This window comes from Manis pentadactyla, chromosome 7, assembly GCF_030020395.1.
Source record: "Manis pentadactyla isolate mManPen7 chromosome 7, mManPen7.hap1, whole genome shotgun sequence".
In the NCBI taxonomy this organism is placed as follows: domain Eukaryota; kingdom Metazoa; phylum Chordata; class Mammalia; order Pholidota; family Manidae; genus Manis; species Manis pentadactyla.
In genome coordinates this window covers 288,119-305,426 of record NC_080025.1, presented here as the reverse complement: position 1 = coordinate 305,426, position 17,308 = coordinate 288,119, and the positions used below count along the sequence as shown (strand labels likewise).

General features: G+C 47.9%; 1 protein-coding gene across 7 annotated transcripts in view; it reads left to right on the top strand.

Annotated features, from left to right (window-relative positions):
* Positions 1 to 17,308, top strand: part of ERICH1 (glutamate rich 1) — a 45,394-nt gene that overhangs the window by 9,975 nt on the left and 18,111 nt on the right. For 3 of the 7 annotated variants that reach the window (XM_036898231.2, XM_057505035.1, XM_057505037.1), the window contains exon 3: positions 7,679 to 7,819. In XM_036898231.2, coding sequence (XP_036754126.2) covers positions 7,679 to 7,819 — 141 coding nt within the window. The other 4 variants (XM_057505033.1, XM_057505032.1, XM_057505034.1 and 1 more) reach the window with 4 other exon arrangements.

Below are 17,308 nucleotides of genomic sequence, written 5' to 3'. Positions count from 1 at the left end.
ATGTGTAAGGGTTCCTGTTTCTCAACATCCTGCCAACATCTGTTATTTCCTGTATTCTTTGTTCTAGCCATCCTAGTGGATGTGATGCTGTATCTCACAGTACCTCTGATTTGCATTTCCCTGATGGCTAATGATGTGGGGCATCTTACCATGCACATGTTGGCCATTTGTGTATTGTCTTCAGAGAAATGTCTATTTAAGTCCTCCCATTTTTAAATTGGATTGTCTGTCTTTTCATTGCTGAGTTGTAAGAGTTGGTTATAATCTGGATACTAGACCCTTACCAGGTATATGATTTGCAGATATTTTCTCCAATACCAGTGTTTTTTTCACTTCCCCAGTGGTGTGCTTTGAAGCACAGAAGATGTTAATTTTAAGTCCATTCCGTTTCTTTACTTTTGTTGCCTGTGTTTTTGGTGTCACATTTAAGAAAACATTGCCAAATCCAAGATCACAGAATTTACATGTAGATTTTCTTCTATGAGTTTTATAGTTTTAGCTCATATATTTAAGTTACTGATCCTTGTTGAGTTACTGTTTGTATGTGGTGTGAGGTAGGGGCCCAGATCATTCCTCTGCTGTTGATGTCCAGTTGTCCTAGCTGTACTTGTCGAAGAGACTGTACTCTTCCCATGGAATGGGTTTGGCACCCTTGTCAAAAATGAGTTGGTCATAGATGAATGAGCTTATTTCTGGAGTCTCAGTCCTGTTCATTGGTCTATATGTCTGTCCTTATGTCAGTACCACACTGTAGCTTTACTTGATTACATTACTGTAGTTCTACAGTAAGTTTTAAAATCAGGAAGAGTCATCCAAGTTTGTTCTTTTTCAGGATTGTTTTAGCTATTGGCTATTCCATATGAATTTTAGGATCCACTTACCCACTTCTGGAAAAAAAGAAACCCAAATTACATTGCATCTACAGAACACTTTAGAGATTACTGCCACCTTAAAAATACCAAGTTTCCAATCCATTTAGGACATCTTTCTATTTAAGTCATTTTTACTTTAATTCAACAATATTTTGTAGTTTTCACTATAAACTTTACACCTAAAAAAAAATTATTCCAAAGTATTTTACTCTTTTTGATACTATTGTAAATGGAATTGTTTTCCTTTTAAAATGTCCGTTTCTAGTGTATAGAAATACAAATAAATCCTCTGACCTTGGATTAGGCAGTGGTTTCTTAAATACAAAAATACAGATTTTTGTATATCGACCTTGTATCCTAACAACTTTGCTGAACTTACTAACTCTGCTTTTTTGTGGATCCTTTGGCGTTTTCTATGTATAAGATCATGTGATCTGGAGGTAGACATGTTTCGCTTCTTCCTGCCCTATTTCTTTTTTTTCTTGACTGATTGCCCTGGCTAGCACTTCCAGTACAATGTTGAAGTGAGTAGCAAGAGTGGGAATTCTGTCCCATTCCTGATCTTGGGGAAACCCTCCAGGCTCTCTCCACTGAGTGTGATGTTAGCTGGGTTTTTCATACATGCCCTTTGTTGTGTTGAAGTTTACTTCTATTCCCAGTTTGTTGAGTGTTTTTTATCATGAAGGAGCAACAACTGTTTTGAAGCAACATATGCCATGGAAATTTTGAAGGCAATATATTTATTTGTAGTGGAAAAGAAGAAATCTTTGCTAAAGCTAAACATGAAATCACAATCAAATAGACAAATAGACAAATACAAATTGTGTGATGCTCTGTAACAAATTCTCATTTTGAGAATTCCCTTGAACGCATGATGCTCATGGAAGGGACAGGTGGCTGAAAATGAGAGCTGTAGATCTGCCTGAATCTTTTTGGATTAGAGGAAGGCAGCCAAAATGAGGAAGATGCCTGTCAGTCAGTCCTTGGGTATGAGACAGAGAAAATATTCTTCCTGCTTAGCATATGGTAATCACTTAACCAATGCACTGATATTTGTTCACTTTATAGAAACACTTTTACCTTTTTTTTGGTTTTAAAAGAGTGTTGATAATTCCATTTGTTCTTACAGACAAGGCCTTATGTGTCAGTAGCCAGAACAACCAATATCTATGCATTTTGGTAAATTTCTTTCACTCAGGCCCATATTGGACACTTGTTTTTTGTTACTGCTTTTATTGTTTTTAATTTATCATTATATCTGCATATATTTTAAAGAACCAAGTAATTCTCTGAGAATTATAAAACAGAAGCCCCCTGTTCTGACCTCCACCACACACACACACACACACACACACACACACACACACACACACACACACACACACACACACACACACACTCACTCACTCACTCACTCACTCACTCACTCACTCACTCACTCACTCACTCACTCACTCACTCCCGGATCTCCAGGCGTTTTGGGGGGAGTCACAGTGGAGCTGGCTGAGTTAATACTTGTGTTTTCATATGTTTGCTTAGCTTTTTAAGTGCCTCTGGTTTCTTCCCAGTCTTCCCTCCTCACTGCCGTCTAACCTACCTGTGAGCAGCCCCGGTGCATGGGCTCCTGGCCTGTCCTCCCGGAGCTGGACCTGCCCCCCATGCCTGCCTCAGGGCTTCTGTCCCGGAGGCCCTGGGGACAAGGCCCCTTCTCTGCCAGCCCAGCCTTCTTGCTTCTTTTCTTGAGTTTTGCTCATTTGTTGAAACACATTCCCTAGGGCCTCCTGAGAAATGGTGTTTGGCAGACAAATGTTTTGAGGACTCTGAATTTTGAAAGTTATCTTTACTCTCATATTGGAAGTCTCACCAGGTGTAGAATTCTGAGTTAGAGTTGCTTTCTCTCATTCTTCACCTGTGACCTTAGGGGTCATTGGGATGTTGGTCCCACGGACACAGGTGGGGTTCAGCCCTCTGGAATGTGTTGGGCCTTCCTTTCCGGCCCCGTGAGATGAGGCAGGAGGCTGACATTTTTCTAGGGAGGGACTATGGGCCGCTGGACTGTCTCCTCGGAACCCCCCTGCTTCACTCTCTGCTCTTTGTGGGATTCCTGTTGTCCAGATTTTGGGGCTCATGACAGATCACCTCTTTTTCTTGTCTCTTCTTTTTTTTGTCTCAGTTATCTTGTTCTGGGAGATTTTCTTGGCTTTCTCTCCCACACTTGCTGTCGTATTTCCCACCCCAGCTCTCAGGGTGAGTTGGAGGAGAGGGTGGCCTTGCAGTATGGGCTCATACACAGACCGTACGGGCCGGCGCCCCTTGAGGCTGTGTCCTCTGCTGCCCTGGGGTGCTGTTGGCCAGGCACGTGGACCACCTGCCAGGCTCTCAGTCCCCCCAGGGGCCTCAGCTCCCAGAGTCCTGTCATGTTTGCCTGTCCTTATGTGCATTCGCCTTGCTTTAGTGGGTGGGGCATGCATTTGCCCAGTGCTTGCTTCTCGGCTTTACTGGCACCAGGATGGTGGGTGGGTTTGCATCCTACCTGGGCCCCACAGAGCCTGCCCACATGTCCCTTTCACCACATCTGTGGTCTCCTCTCCCACAAAAGCAGGGCCTCCTGGGTGTGGAAGCCATCCTGGGATAACCAACAAAGGGAGAATTAGGAATACTGGTCTCAGGAAAAGAGAGTGAGTTCTTCTAGTCACGGGTGAAAAACCCTTTGGAATCAGATGTCTTACATTTCTTTGCTTTCAGCAAAATTGAAGGAAATAATTGAGTTATCAGCTCATTTAAATGATGGATCATTTAAAATTACTTGTTTTCATGATAGATTTTGCTGTGGTTTTTGGCATATAACTCAGAAAAACCTCAGTGCATCAAGAGTCATTGCTATTAAAAAAAAAAACCCAGACTGTCATCTGCTTACTTATGTGCTCAAGGTTTCTTAGCAGTTACGCATGTAAAATGAAAAACAGGGATAGAATTCATGTAGAAACCTGTATCACAATAACAGTAGATAATGCTTCCACATTCCTCTACTCCCAGTAAGAGAGGCGTTTCCCAAAGGATTTAACTCTGAATTGGATAGTTATCAAAAGTGATCATTGTTATGTTGATCAACTGTATTCTGCTAATTGTAATAATTTGGGAAAAATTTACATTTAGCATAATGGGAATTTTTAAAGTTTAAACATGAGACTATGTGGTAGGATAAAATCATTATCATAATGATTTGGGGGAGTGAGAGTTCCTTAAGAAAAAGGAGGGTGAGTTTCCAGTGAGCCTGCTGGAGGGCCAAGGGCTGGTTTGTGCATCAGCGTGAATGGAGGCGCTGGTCCACATGCTGTGGCGTCCAGGCTCGCTGGGTGCACATGACAGCACACAGCAACAAGCGTGTTCTCACTGCCTACCTGCAGGACACTGCGGGTGGGTCTTCACATGGCAGCTCTAAAATGTGGACAGGAGCACGCAGTTTAAAGCATTCCTTTAGGGAACAGATGTGCAAAGATAGATAAGTCAGCCCCTCTCTGCTCACAGATGGAGCAGCCGTGGGATGCCTGTGTGGCCCTGGCCTGTGCTTTTTCAGCCTGTGAAGAGGGGTACACAGACATCTACAGATGTCTGGAGTCGTCCATGAAAATGTCGCCAAGATTTTTTTGTAAAAGCTGCTGCCAGTTTTCCATTAAGATGTGAATATTTTCTTACAAAAGAAATGTGGTGGTACAGGTGTCTCTGACCGCCCACTCTGGTCTCTCAGATCTTAGCCTCTGCCAAGCTTCCTGGAAAGCTGCCTCTTGTTCAGGACGTACCATGTATGGGCCTCAGGACTAGGCTGATGACCCAGCCGTCCTCCGGCCACTGGGGAGCACATCCAGGGTGCAACAGCAACTGAGGTCCCCACCCTGGTGCGGGGGTGCAGACCTAACATTCTCACCACAGGACAGGAGTGGTAACTGGGAGGTGACCCCACACAGAACGTGCATCAAATCCCCTTGAATCCCCTCCTCATCCACCTTAAAGTTGCAGTTATATGTCAGTCGTACCTCAGAAAGGTTGGGAAAACTGATGCTGTGTGGGCACTGTCAGCACCTTCTCCAGCCCATTTCCCCTCCTGCCTGGGAGCGTGATGATCAGCATGGTTGTGTACTGTTATTCTGTTACATGTCATAAATGCTTCATTTTACATATCATGTAGTATCTGAAGGTTTATAAAACTTTATATCAATCACAGTATTGCCGCTTACTTAAGTCGGGGTCATGTGCACACGTGTGGCCGTGTCAAGATGTGCATCCCTTCAGTTTTCAAACATCTGATGTTGCTGCGCCCTCTGCAGTCCTGCCATGATTCTTGTCCTTGGAGTCTGTTGAGCTGCTTGGCTCTCCGAGTTTATGGTTTTCATCACACGTGAGAAATGCTCAGCAGCTCTTTCTCCAAATACTTTCTCCACCTCAGGTCAGGGGCCGCCTCACATGGAGCCTCATGGATGCTCCGTTGGCCCCTGCCTTTTCCTCTCCCTGGTTTATTTGCCATTTGTTGGGCTGTCTGCATGTCCTTACGAGGAGCAGCTGATGGCACAGGTAGCCAGGCTGCTGAGGCCACTATGGTGACCGGGAAGCTGCTCTCCATCACCACGCAGTGTCTCCCTGGCTCTGGGTTGGTGGCAGGATGTGGGTGTATTGCCAGGAGCAGGGTCTAGCCTCAGCCAGTGTGTGGTATTGGGGCCAGTGGTATGCTGACTGTTCTGAAGAGAAGCTGGGGGCAGGAGAGGGCAGAAGGGGCATGAAGGGTCACGAGGAGAGACAGTGGGGCTGGGGCCAGGCGGGATGGTGGCCTGGGCACAGCTGCGGGACCACGGTGGGGGAGCACACCAGGCATGGCGGGGAATGTGGAGCGGGCAGGGCTGGGACTGGCTCCCGGGAGGCCACCGGCTGAGCTCCAGCCTGAGGATGGCACCTCCCAGACAAGCAGGTTCCTGGACTGAACCCCAGGGGCCGCAGCTGAGCCAGGGAGCTGAGTTCCTCCCCTCTCTTGGGCCTCACCAGCAGCGCATGACTGCCGTCAGCAGGCTGGCTGAGTTTGGTGTGACCCTCGCCCTGGGAGAAGGGACCGGGGTGGGACAGGCAACATGTGCCTGTGCCCTGGCTGCTGGCTGCTCAGGGAGGCTAACTGGTCTTCTCGCTTGCCACCTGTGCAGTGGGTGTAACATCTAACTTGTCAAGGGGTAGATGCCATCACAGCAAACTGTTTTTCTCCTAGAAGAAATTAGGACCAGAAGCCGTTACAGATTAGCAGTCGCTTTAATTTACAGATGGCAAGACGAGGCCCGAGGGGATAATCTAATGCCTCTCATGATGACAGTCCTGTCATTTATAGCGGAAAGGCTCTGCCTGGGAAGTCGGCATGTGGTCTCTTAACAGACGAGAGCCTTCCCGAGCATCTGACATCCGTCCCTTAGGCGCGTCTTTCTCTCTTATCACATGAGTGGTCATCTCAGCTTCACTTCCATGGTGGTGTTCATCCTAATAATTGAGTGAACAATGACATTTCTAAGTTCTGTTTAACGTTCATATTAGGAAGATTTAGTTGATTAAAAACTCCCAAAAATACTCTGTGAAAAATGATCAAATGTGGATGTTAAATGATAGGGGACAGTCCACATAGGAGCAGGTCTGCACTGACTCCAGCAGGTGTGACGTGGCAATGAATCAGATTAACTTCAGAACTAATTCTTGCATTTTAGCTTCAAGAAAGCAAAAATACTGATGGCAGAACAATCAGAAAATGTTTCAGGGTTTTACATGTAAATGTCTTGAAACCGTACATTCTGGCCATGCGTAGTGATTCTCCTCAGTCCTTGTTGCTGTGGCTAAGTAAAATCCTCGTTTTCTATGAAGGACCAACTGGGATACCTGCTTGTGCTTGTCCCATGCAAGAGGGTGACTTTGCCATATTCTAGGTGAAAATATGAAGACAAAAATGGTTGACACTGCCCAGTGTTGGAAAGAATGGAGAGAAAGCAGTGTATCTGAAAAGCCAGCAAAAGGTGCCTACCCTCAGACCAGCTGTTCCATTTCCAGGAATATGTCTGAGGGAGCGAAATGGTCAGGTGTGCAAAGTCATATACCATAAGGGTGGTCCTGGCAGCTGACTGGGCTCATGAAAATTCAGAATCCACCTCATGCAAAATTTTGAAGTGGGTACATTATAATTAAGTTATAATTTGCCAACAGCACGGAGTATTGTATAGCCCATTGAAAGACTATGTAGACTTAAATATGTCTTATAAAGTATATTATTTTGTACTTTATTCACTTTGGAATGTTATTCATATAAGATACACAAATGTGTGGTTTATCAACATGATGAAGTATGTGTAGCGTGAACCCATTAGGATGTGGGTGTGCACATGCACATGTGTGTCTGTATTCCCACACGCTACACACCTGGGTTGTTAGTACATGCAGAGAAAAAGCACCAAAATGTCGAGAGACTCGTGACATGATGGTCATGTTACATGGAGTGTTTTCTGCTTCCTACTCATAAGGTGGTTGTTTTTATATCATGCTATAAAAGCCCGAAGTTCACATAGTAAGTAACTTAGTGTGGACTTAAGTACACGAGTCATTTAGTGTCTTTGTCCTGGCGTGGTGGGGAGCCGACTGCTCCTGGCTGACCATCTGCCTTGTCAGGGTCAGCGTGTGTTCCAGCGCCTGGTTTATGGGGCTTTGGGGAGGTGTGGAGACAGGGTGTCGGGCGGGTGGGCACCTGACTGTGTGGCGCTGTGCATACCAGAGCCTCTCTCCTCTCCTTGCAGTCGGCAACACCAGGACCCAGCCCGAGAAGCGGCACTATACTGCAAGTTTGCCTCCTCAAGGCCACCTTCCCACTCCGGGCCTGCCAGGGCCCCGCAGCCACACCAGCTCCCAGAGCTCCTCCAGCAGTGATGGCCCCGCAGGTAAACAGTCCGTCCTTGGCAGGAGGAGGGGACAGCCTGCAGGTGGACGTGAGTCTCAGGCTCTCCTGTGTCCTAATCAGCTTTACTAACTTTATTGTTGGAGGGCGTGCTGCGCAGCCCCAGAGGTGGCTGTGAGGGACTTGGGCGACAGGAGCCAGGAGGCTGGAGTACCATCCTGGCTGCGTGGCCAGTGCACCAGAGGCTACTGTGAATACCCCACCTGTCAGTGCTGTGTCTTGGCTTAGTATTTTTCTTGATTTTTCCAGTCTTTCCAAAATTTCTGAGACTGTGTATCAATTTCATGAACATAGAAATAACTTATTTTGCATCTCTTTCGTGGAAAAATTGGACTATTTGCTTTTGTTGTCAAATGTCATGAATGAAGGAAAATAAAGTGGTCCCCACGTTTGGTAGGAGAGCTGTCATGGCATGTTAAATTACCTTGGAAAGTGAAATGGTACCTTTCCCCTGTTGATTCACCATTTCAAAACTACCTTAAGAGGAATTTGAAATTTTCAAATAAAAGTTTCCCCAGATGATTTTTCACAAATATAAACTAAGAAATCTATACTACAAAGCTTAATTAATTTGAGTAACAAGAAAATGTGGTTTTCTAGTTCACTGATGTTCCTGACTTATTAATTAAAAGGTCAAAAACCATAAAACAAAAATATGGGTTAGCTAAGGAATAATATATTTATCTTTTCAAGCCCTGTTGAAAATCTTTGGAATAGGTAGATAATTTAATTAGAAACTTTAACTATGTTCCTATGAAGATAAATTACCTTCGTGAACATACTTCACCATATAACTCGTATAATTCAATAAAAATATGTAGGACTAATTCACACACAATGGTCAGTGCTCACTCACGTGCAACCATATCCAGTTAGCACTTGCTCACAGGCAAGGGCACAGTGTTCTCTCTCCCTCACAGGCGATGGCAGGCAGCCAGTGGATGGCACCTGTGAGGGCCGGTCTGCAGAGGGCCCCTGGGTCTGGGGAAGCCAAGTGAGTCAGTGACCAGCCCCACCTCCCACACCTGCGTGACATCCACGGCACCACCCGAACAAACGCTTATGGGAAGTTGTCCCAAACCTCTCCTCCAGGAAGGCACCTGGGGCGGGCCTGGTGTGCTTGGGTTAGAGCAAAGAAGTGAAGAAAAGGGGGATGGAACAGTTAGGATTCATTCCATTTGAATTGCATGGTAACCTGGCAAATTCGGTGGTAACTTCAATTCTCACAACTATATCACTACAAGTTCCCTTTTACAAGCTGTTTGCTGAGCAGTCTTCCTGTTAATATGTCTCCCTGATCCCTGGTCGGGGGGCATCCGACATCCCATCTAGGGGCCGTGGTCGGGGAAGGGGGCCATGTACCTATGGGGCTGGGGTGCTGGTGGACCCGGCCGTTCCCCTCAAAGGGCAGGGAACAGGTCAGCACGGAATTTGGGGGCTTGTGGTAGTTATGCCCTGAGGTGAGTGTGGCTTGTCCTCCTCATTGTGTCCACTCAGCCTCACCATCCAGCCCTAACCCTACAGGTGAACCCACTGCTGCCCACTGCCTGTGGCTCTGCCCGTGTGTATGTCTGTCCCTGTCCCTGTCCCAGCCTGGACATCTTCCCATAGCAGGCAGTCTAGGGCTCCCCACACTGCTCCCCACGAGCCACCTCACCTGGGCTCCACAGCTGGCTCCCTGCCTGGCCTCGCTGTGGCTGACCTCCGTCCCCCAGGACAGCCAGAGCATAAGGAGGTGGCTTTCTTAGGAAGCTGTGTCAGTTCCCTTTCTTAAGCCAGCACTTGGACCCAGCTTTTTAGAAAAACATGGATCCAGTTTCTCAGAGCTTCGATTAACTTATTAATCAAATTCCTGCTGGGAAGTCGGTGTTTTTGAATCTTGACCCCTTGCAGCTCACCGCCATGTGTTTCGGTTTGCTTTTCCCTCTCTGTCCATCTGAAGTTTTTCCCATTGTGCCGCAGGAACTGGATCATCTCAGGAGAGGCGGAATAACAGGGCTGGGGAAAGAATGACTGGCCTGCCCCTCAGGTTCCCTGTTCTGTCCTGGGACGAGAGAAGGGCCGCGCTGGAGCAGGAGGCAGGGGTCTCAGGATCGAGACTGGGGACTCCCAGGGCCTCCTGACTCTTTCCAGCTGTGACTTGAAGCAAAGAGAACACGAGACACGAGTTAGAAAGGAAAAGGGTCAGATGGTTACTTTTATCCAAAGATCAACTCCCAGCCATGGGCCGCCCCGATGGTACAGGTGCCCTGGACCTGCCCGTCAGCTGAATGGCGACTTCTCTGGGCTGCACGAGAACGGCCTGGCCAGCGGGTCAGAGGCCCTGGGCCCATGCGCCCTGGGAGCTGGCAGGTCTGCACAGGGCTCCAGAGGACTGTGCCACGGGACTGGTCCGTGGCCAGGTGTGGTTGTCACGAAGGTGAGAATGTTCCAGAAATACGGACAAATGGACCCGAGCACCATCACTTACTAGGTGCCTTTGTTCCATCCTGGTGGCGATCCTGACCACAACAAATGCACTTTGAACTCTTAGGCTTCAAATTTGTTAGGAATGGAGTGGGGTGGGGGGCTGTTGTAGGAGAAGGAAGCAGCCTTGTTAAACCTAAGTGGATGACATGGGACCTTATCCTAGGGCCTCCCCACCTGCATTTGATTCATTTAAATGCCTTGGTGCAATTCAGGTGAAAAGAAATATGCTCCTTCCTCCTCAGACAGGCAAGCGCCACTTTCTTATGAAAGCTGCTGTGTGTGTTCCAAAGGCTGTGCACCTTTGGCCTGTGACACGGGCAGGCCCACCGTAGGTTATGGCAACGAGAAGCCGTCCTCCTTGGCAGCCGGCCAGTGGGAAGTGCTGAGCAGCCTGATGTAGCCCGAGAGCTCATTTCTCTGGCAGGAGCCCAGTTCCTCTTGCCACTTGGCACATCTGCAGGGATGCTGTGCTCTGTGAGGCTTCATGACCCAGTACAGTGAGGCCAGAGTCCCGCTGGGCCGCTGGGACGATAAGTACATGGTCCTCCGCTTACACTGATCAGTCATTTCCTGAGTGGATCGCATCGCAGGATCCTGGAGGTTCGGGCACCGCTAGTGGAAATACAAGATGAGAGGATGCCCCGCCCTTCCCATAGCACCACGAACTCGTCCAAGCAGCTGGCGGGAAACAGGTGCCGCTTAACTTTTAGAAGAAAATGTCCACCATGTCCCCCACACACCTTTTCTCTGGGTGCTCGTGAGTATACACTGGCCACCAACTTACACATGGGTGCGCTCTCCAGCTCCTGTCAGAAGTGCACCTGGGTGGTGATAAGGGGCGTGGTGGAGGGCACACCAACCGTCCAGTCCACTAGGCTGTGTGAGGGCTTACTTGTGCCGGGAGATCATGGGAGAGCTCTGTATTGAGCATCTCAGGACTTCATTTTGTGTGTGTGTGTTCATTTTTAGTGTCGATTAATTAAAGGCATGGAGAATGTTTTTTCTTTTTAGTTTGGCATCACACAGGTTGAGCAGACTGTCAGTATGGGGGAATGGTGGGGACCAGCAAGGGGGAGCAGTGGGAGGGTCGGTGGGGGCAGGTGCGGGACCAGCGGACCAGCATCTGCAGCACTTGGGCGGCAGAGCCATACTATGCCAGTCCCACCAGCATCCAGGAGCAGACGGCTTTTTGGGGGCCTAAATTTGCCAACTTGAGACAAGCAAAGAGGGAGGGTGCCAGTCGGGGCACTGACTCAGGGAAGAAGGCACTCATCAAGTTTGGTGACATTTCACAAGTGTGAGGCAGGAGCCTGGCCCATCAGAAAAGACTCAGGGACAACCCTGGTGGGTAGGGCCGCCCCCTCCCTTGGGGCAGCCTCAGTGTGACCTGGAGGCGAAGGTGCCCCGGGACCTGCTGGTCCAGCTCATTGAGGAGGGCACGGCCCAACTGGAGCTGCCAGGAGAGGCAACAGCCCCACATCAGCTGCACTGCCCAGGGCCTGGGTGACTGTAAGGAGCCCCAATTACAGAAAGTGGCTCTGCGGGTTGTCTGACGTGCTCCAGTGGTCGAGAAATTCCGTCATCCAGAAGCTTCTCTTCTGAATTTAATTATGACAGATTGTCTGTGGAGTCCATCAGGATCTGAGCCTCCTCCTCAGCTGTCTGCACGGGGTCCTGAGGCTCTTCTCCCTCCAGGGTCACAGACATCAGTGGCACCATAGCTGAGTTGGCAGAAGAGCAGCGCCTGACCCTGTGCGGGGTGGAGTTCTCACGGGGTCCCTGCAGGCCACGGCTGCCCCCGGAACCCCAGGCGGGGTGGAGCACTCATGGGGCCTGTCCCATGGCCCCAGGGCCCTGTGCGGGGTGGAGCTCTCACGGGGTCCCCCGCAGGCCGCCGCTGACCAGGACTGTGTCAGAGCTGATGCGAGCTGGCTGGTTGACCAGCCATCCCTACAAACCACTTCCTGAGGTGCCTCTCAAGACTGACAGAATTTGTATTTTTTCATACTTAAAAAAGGAGCTCAACACCAGAAACTGAATTTGATACCGCATTTCCACTTTAGAGTTCTGTATCATAAAAACTGCTTTGTTTTGGTGTGAAACTCTTCTGTTCCAGTCTTGATATATCTTAAACTGACTGAAATTGCTCTCTTCGTATCTTCTGTAAATCTCTCTCTCCAGCAAGTCCTGACCTGAAGCTCTGTGAACCGTCGCCTCCTCCCTCCCAGTGGGACCATTCTGTGTTCATCAGTCTCATGGTGGATTAATTTTATATCAAATTTTATAAAATTCATCTTTCACACTGTATCTTTTATGGCTCAGTGACCATTTTTCACGCTGCTTCCTTTTGCCCCACATTTGTTAAAAGCCTTTGAGCAGCTGAGCCAAGAGTTCATCTTTTCACCCAACAGCAGCAAGCCGCAGGAACCTGCCTCCGTCTCCGTAGAAACAGAACTGTAACCGTGGCCTTGGAATTTCATTTCAGGACATGAGCCCTGAGTGTGAGCACTGCACTCTGCCCTGCCGCTGCCTCCCTGGGCGTTGGTGGCGTGTGGCACTTTCTCGCCCTTGGAAGCCCGCCCTCCCCTAATTATCGGGATCCTCTCCATCCCCTCCCCAGTGGCCAGGCTGGGGCAGCCCAAACGGAACGCCCTTCATAACGGAAGAGCACAGACTGCAGCTGGCCTCCCACAGCGATTATGTCCTGAGTCCCTGCGCAGAAACTGCCCATCGGCACGTTTTACACATAAAGAGGAACCTCGTTTTTTATTAGCTGAGAAATTGGTTTTTAGGAAGGAGGCCTTTCCTTGTCTGTACAGTCCAACCTCTAGTGGCTCTTTTTTCTGAGATGAAAGCACTTTTTCAGAAATACCTTAGAAAAGTGGAGCCTTATAGATGAAGCAAAGGCAGGTCGCACCCCACCAAGCCCTGGCCAGACACTTGATAGGAGGTGGCTTTTAGAGCTTCTCGCGTGCAGGTCGTACACACACACACGCAGATTTAGGTGGATTGTGCCCATCACAGACACTGTTCGAAACTGTCTGTCCTCAGTATAGCATGGAGGGCTCAGGCTGTGGGCTCTGGGGCTGACAGGACCGCAGAGCAAGGCCCTGGAGAGCAGCGCTCAGAGAATTGGTGAAGCCGTGTAAGCTGCTCCTGGCTTCTTTATGCTCCTTGCAAGAATGTTACAGGAGCCTCGTGAGACCCCTCCAGGCCACCGAGCTGCCCGCGGCGTCCCCTGGTACCTGGGTCCTTGTTGCCTTTCCCCTGCCCTGGGTTCCGGCCGATCCTGCTGCCATCCTAGTTCATGGATTGTTTTAACAACAGTAAAGTATGTTTAACACCTAAATAATTCAACAGTAGCAGGTATCCGTACCCTGTTACAGCTCCTTGTAACTTTTACCAGAACTCCTTTCTGTGTCGATGGTGCCTGTGTCTTTTAGGTTATTAAAATATTTATGTAATAATATGTTATGGTATATCTTGTCTTAGTTATTGTAGTTTTAGTTATTATAAAAGTTATAATGATTTTTGCTGAGCACCGACAATCTGGGATTTTCATTTTCCAGCCTGTTATCTCGGTGGCTGAAAAATGCTCCCTGAAGCGACCCCAGGCTCTTCCCACACCTTCCCCACCGCGTGTCTCGCAGCTCTTCTCTTAGGCATCCCAGGGATCTCATCAGGGTTTTGCCCTGAGGGTTCCCCGAGGAGCTGCCCCCTCCCCCCCGCCCCCGGGCTCAGGCCCCGCTGAGGTCTGCGGCCTCGGCCCGCTGCATGGGCGGCTCCTGCGGTGCGCCCTCTCCATGCCCTTCCTCCTCGCGGCCAGAAGGAGGTGCAGTGCGCGCATCTCGGAGCCGTTTGTAAGGAGGGAAGCAGGACGCGCAGGTCTGCCAGGTTTTCAGCAGAGGGAGTGCAGGGGCCGCGGGGAGGGACCCGGGACCCGAGCAGCCGCCTCTCCTGTGAGCCTCCCCAGCGCACCCAGTGCCTCCGTCAGGCCTCCTTCCCAGCCTTTTCCGTCTCTCCGGACCTCTTCCTCCTCATCCTGCAAAATCATGACTCTGTCACTGCCCCACTGGCTGAGGTGCCCCACCCCCACGTCCCTGGGTCTCTGGCCTCCCAGGCCCCTCCCGCTGTTTACAGTGGGGCCAAATCAGCTCTTCTGTGACGGCCTGGGTGGCTCTTCGCCGTTGCTGGCCTCCTGAGAGTCATCTTGCCCTGCTGAGACCTGCTGCACGAGGCTGCAGCCTCTACTGCTGACCTGCGCTCTTCCGCCAGCCGGCTGCCCTGGTCCAGACCTCCCCTCCCCTCTCTGCCCTCTGCCTAGCCGTGTGGGGACCTCTCTGTGCACCCGACATCCTTCCCTTTCCCAAGTGGCCTCTTGGCCTCCCCCACCCAGCCTCACCCCAAACTCACAAACTCATGTGTGCCCTTTCCTGTATCTTGGTCATTTGTATAACATTCCTCATTGTGATTTCCAGAGAATAGAGTTTTAGGGTAAAGGGCCCTGGCTGCACGTGGTCTTTCTTAATCCTCTGAGCCTCCGTTTCCCTGTCTGCCTTATGGAGTTGGTAATGCCTGCCTGGCAAACCCACATTTCCTGCGCTAATCGAACTGGGTTTATTGCAAAGCTTGTACAAACATAAGCATTGCCAACTCTTTATCCCCTGAGGCACAGTGCCTGCTGGAGTTAAGTCTTTAGTCAGCATTTGGTGAGCCAAGTCAAGTAATTCTTATAAAAACAGCCTGTAAGGCAGGCCTCAGTCATCTTTCCTGGTTGATAATCATAGGTGCTTTTGACTATATTGACATGGTGGTTGTGTTCGGATCAAGCTGAAAAGTCATTAAAATTTAGTTATTTTTATGGAAAGCTATGATTATTATTGTAGCAGCAAGCACCAACTGCGATAGTCATTAACTCTGTGGCTTTTGGAAGCATGAGCTAAATGCGCAGTTCACTGTGAGGTAACCATCCACCCTTTTGCTTCGATAGATCTGGCCCTTAGTTCCAAGACAGACAGTTCTCAGCTCTTCCTGTCATCATCTGGGCTGGGGACATCCTTGTCCCTGACTTCTTGTGCTTTCTGAGGTGGTCATGCAGTGCATAGCTCTGCATTCCAGCCCACTTAACTAATAACATATGATTCTCACCAAACATAACCTGAGTCGAAGTAGAGCCCAAGTGGGCGCCTGGCTCCACTGACTAGGTGCCACATTTCACACATGTCACTGTTGAGACACAAAGGCAGGGTCATGGCCAGCTGTTCTTTATTCCTATCCTGCTGATTTTCTGAAATGAGACTTGAAGCATTTAATTATGTGAAAGCCTTTCCTTCCTCCTGGGTTAAAGGAGGGTGGCTATGAGAGATGGTGGAGGTGGGGTCATTCTGAACCACTCTTCTCTTTAATAGACCCTCTCCTCAGCTGCCATGCACCTGTCAACCAGGTGAAATTAAAGGCTGGATGCAGAACAACTTCTGCTCATTCTTAGCATGCCTAGAAAGCCCCAGGTTGTTTCTAAAAAACTAGCATTGTTTTGTATTCCCCTTTTTTTTCTTTCTTTGGCATCTTCTTGGCACATGCCTGACACTCTGGATCCCTCCTAGGCTCTGTGAAGAAAGTTAGCTCAACTTTACATGAATGTTTGATAAGGACTGTATGGGCACAGGACGTCAGAATACTAATTTTGAAATAATTTACCAGTGGAATCTGCACAACTCTTTAGCCTGTCTTAAAGGAAAAGAAAAACCCTACATGTGTTCTGATTGCCATTTATGTTCTTAAAATACAGTTACTTAATTTCCAAAGCATTAATGGCACATATTCATAAGAGACTTAGATTAGAGAGCCCTTTAGATTTTGATAAACCTTTATACTACTTTAGCTTTAAGTGAATATATTACAGTAATAGAATGGATTCTAAATACTTTTATTGGATATTGATTCATATTTATTCAGTTACTGAAAGTTAGATGTTGATTAATATTTATTCAGTGGATAGACATTCCAGAAGGAGACCCAGAAAAAAGTGGCAGGAAATTATTTAAGACAAAGATGCCCACTCTTGCCACTTTTATTCAGCATATGACTAGAAGTACTAGCCAGAGCAAGTAGGCAAGAAAAATAATTTAAGATATTAAAAATGGGAAGGAAGAAGTAAAATTGTCACTATTTGCAGACAACATGTTATAAAAAAGAAAATCCTAAAGACTCCGCCAAACTGTTAGAATTCAGTAAGGTTGCAGAATACAAAGTCGGTGTACAGAAAGCAGTTGCATTTGCATACACTGGTGATGAACTATCAGGAGGGGAGAATAAGAAAACAGTTTTACTTGTTATCTCCTCAAAAATTAAAATATCTTGTAATAAATTTAACCACAAAGGTAAAAGACCTGTGCCTGAAAACTCTAAGACACTGATGAAAGAAACTGAAGATGATACAAATCAATGGAACGATAATTCCATGTTCATGGATTAGAAAAGTTAATATTATCAAAATGTCCACACTACCCAAAGCATTCTGCACATTAAGTGCAATCCCTATTAAAATACCAATGGCACTTTTCATGGAAATAGAACAGACAATCCTAAAATTTGTAACCACAGAAGACCCCAGATAGCCAAATCAACCATGAGAAAGAATAAAGCTGGAAGCATCGTACTTCTTGATCTCAAACAATGTTGCAAAGTTATAATCATCAAAACAGTATGGTATTGGCACAGAAATAGACAAGTAGACCAATGGAACAGAATAGACACCCCAGAAATAAACCCACACATGTATCGCCAATCAATTTACAGCACCAGAACCAAAAATATACAATCAGGAAAGAACAGTCTCTTCAAATAATGTTGTGGTGGGAAAACAATAGCCACATGGAAAAAAGTGAAACCGAACCATTATCTTACACCATAAACACAAATTAACTAAAAATATATTAAAGACTTGAACATAAGACCTGAAGCCAAAAATCTTCTAGAAGAAAGCATGGGAATTAAGCTCCTT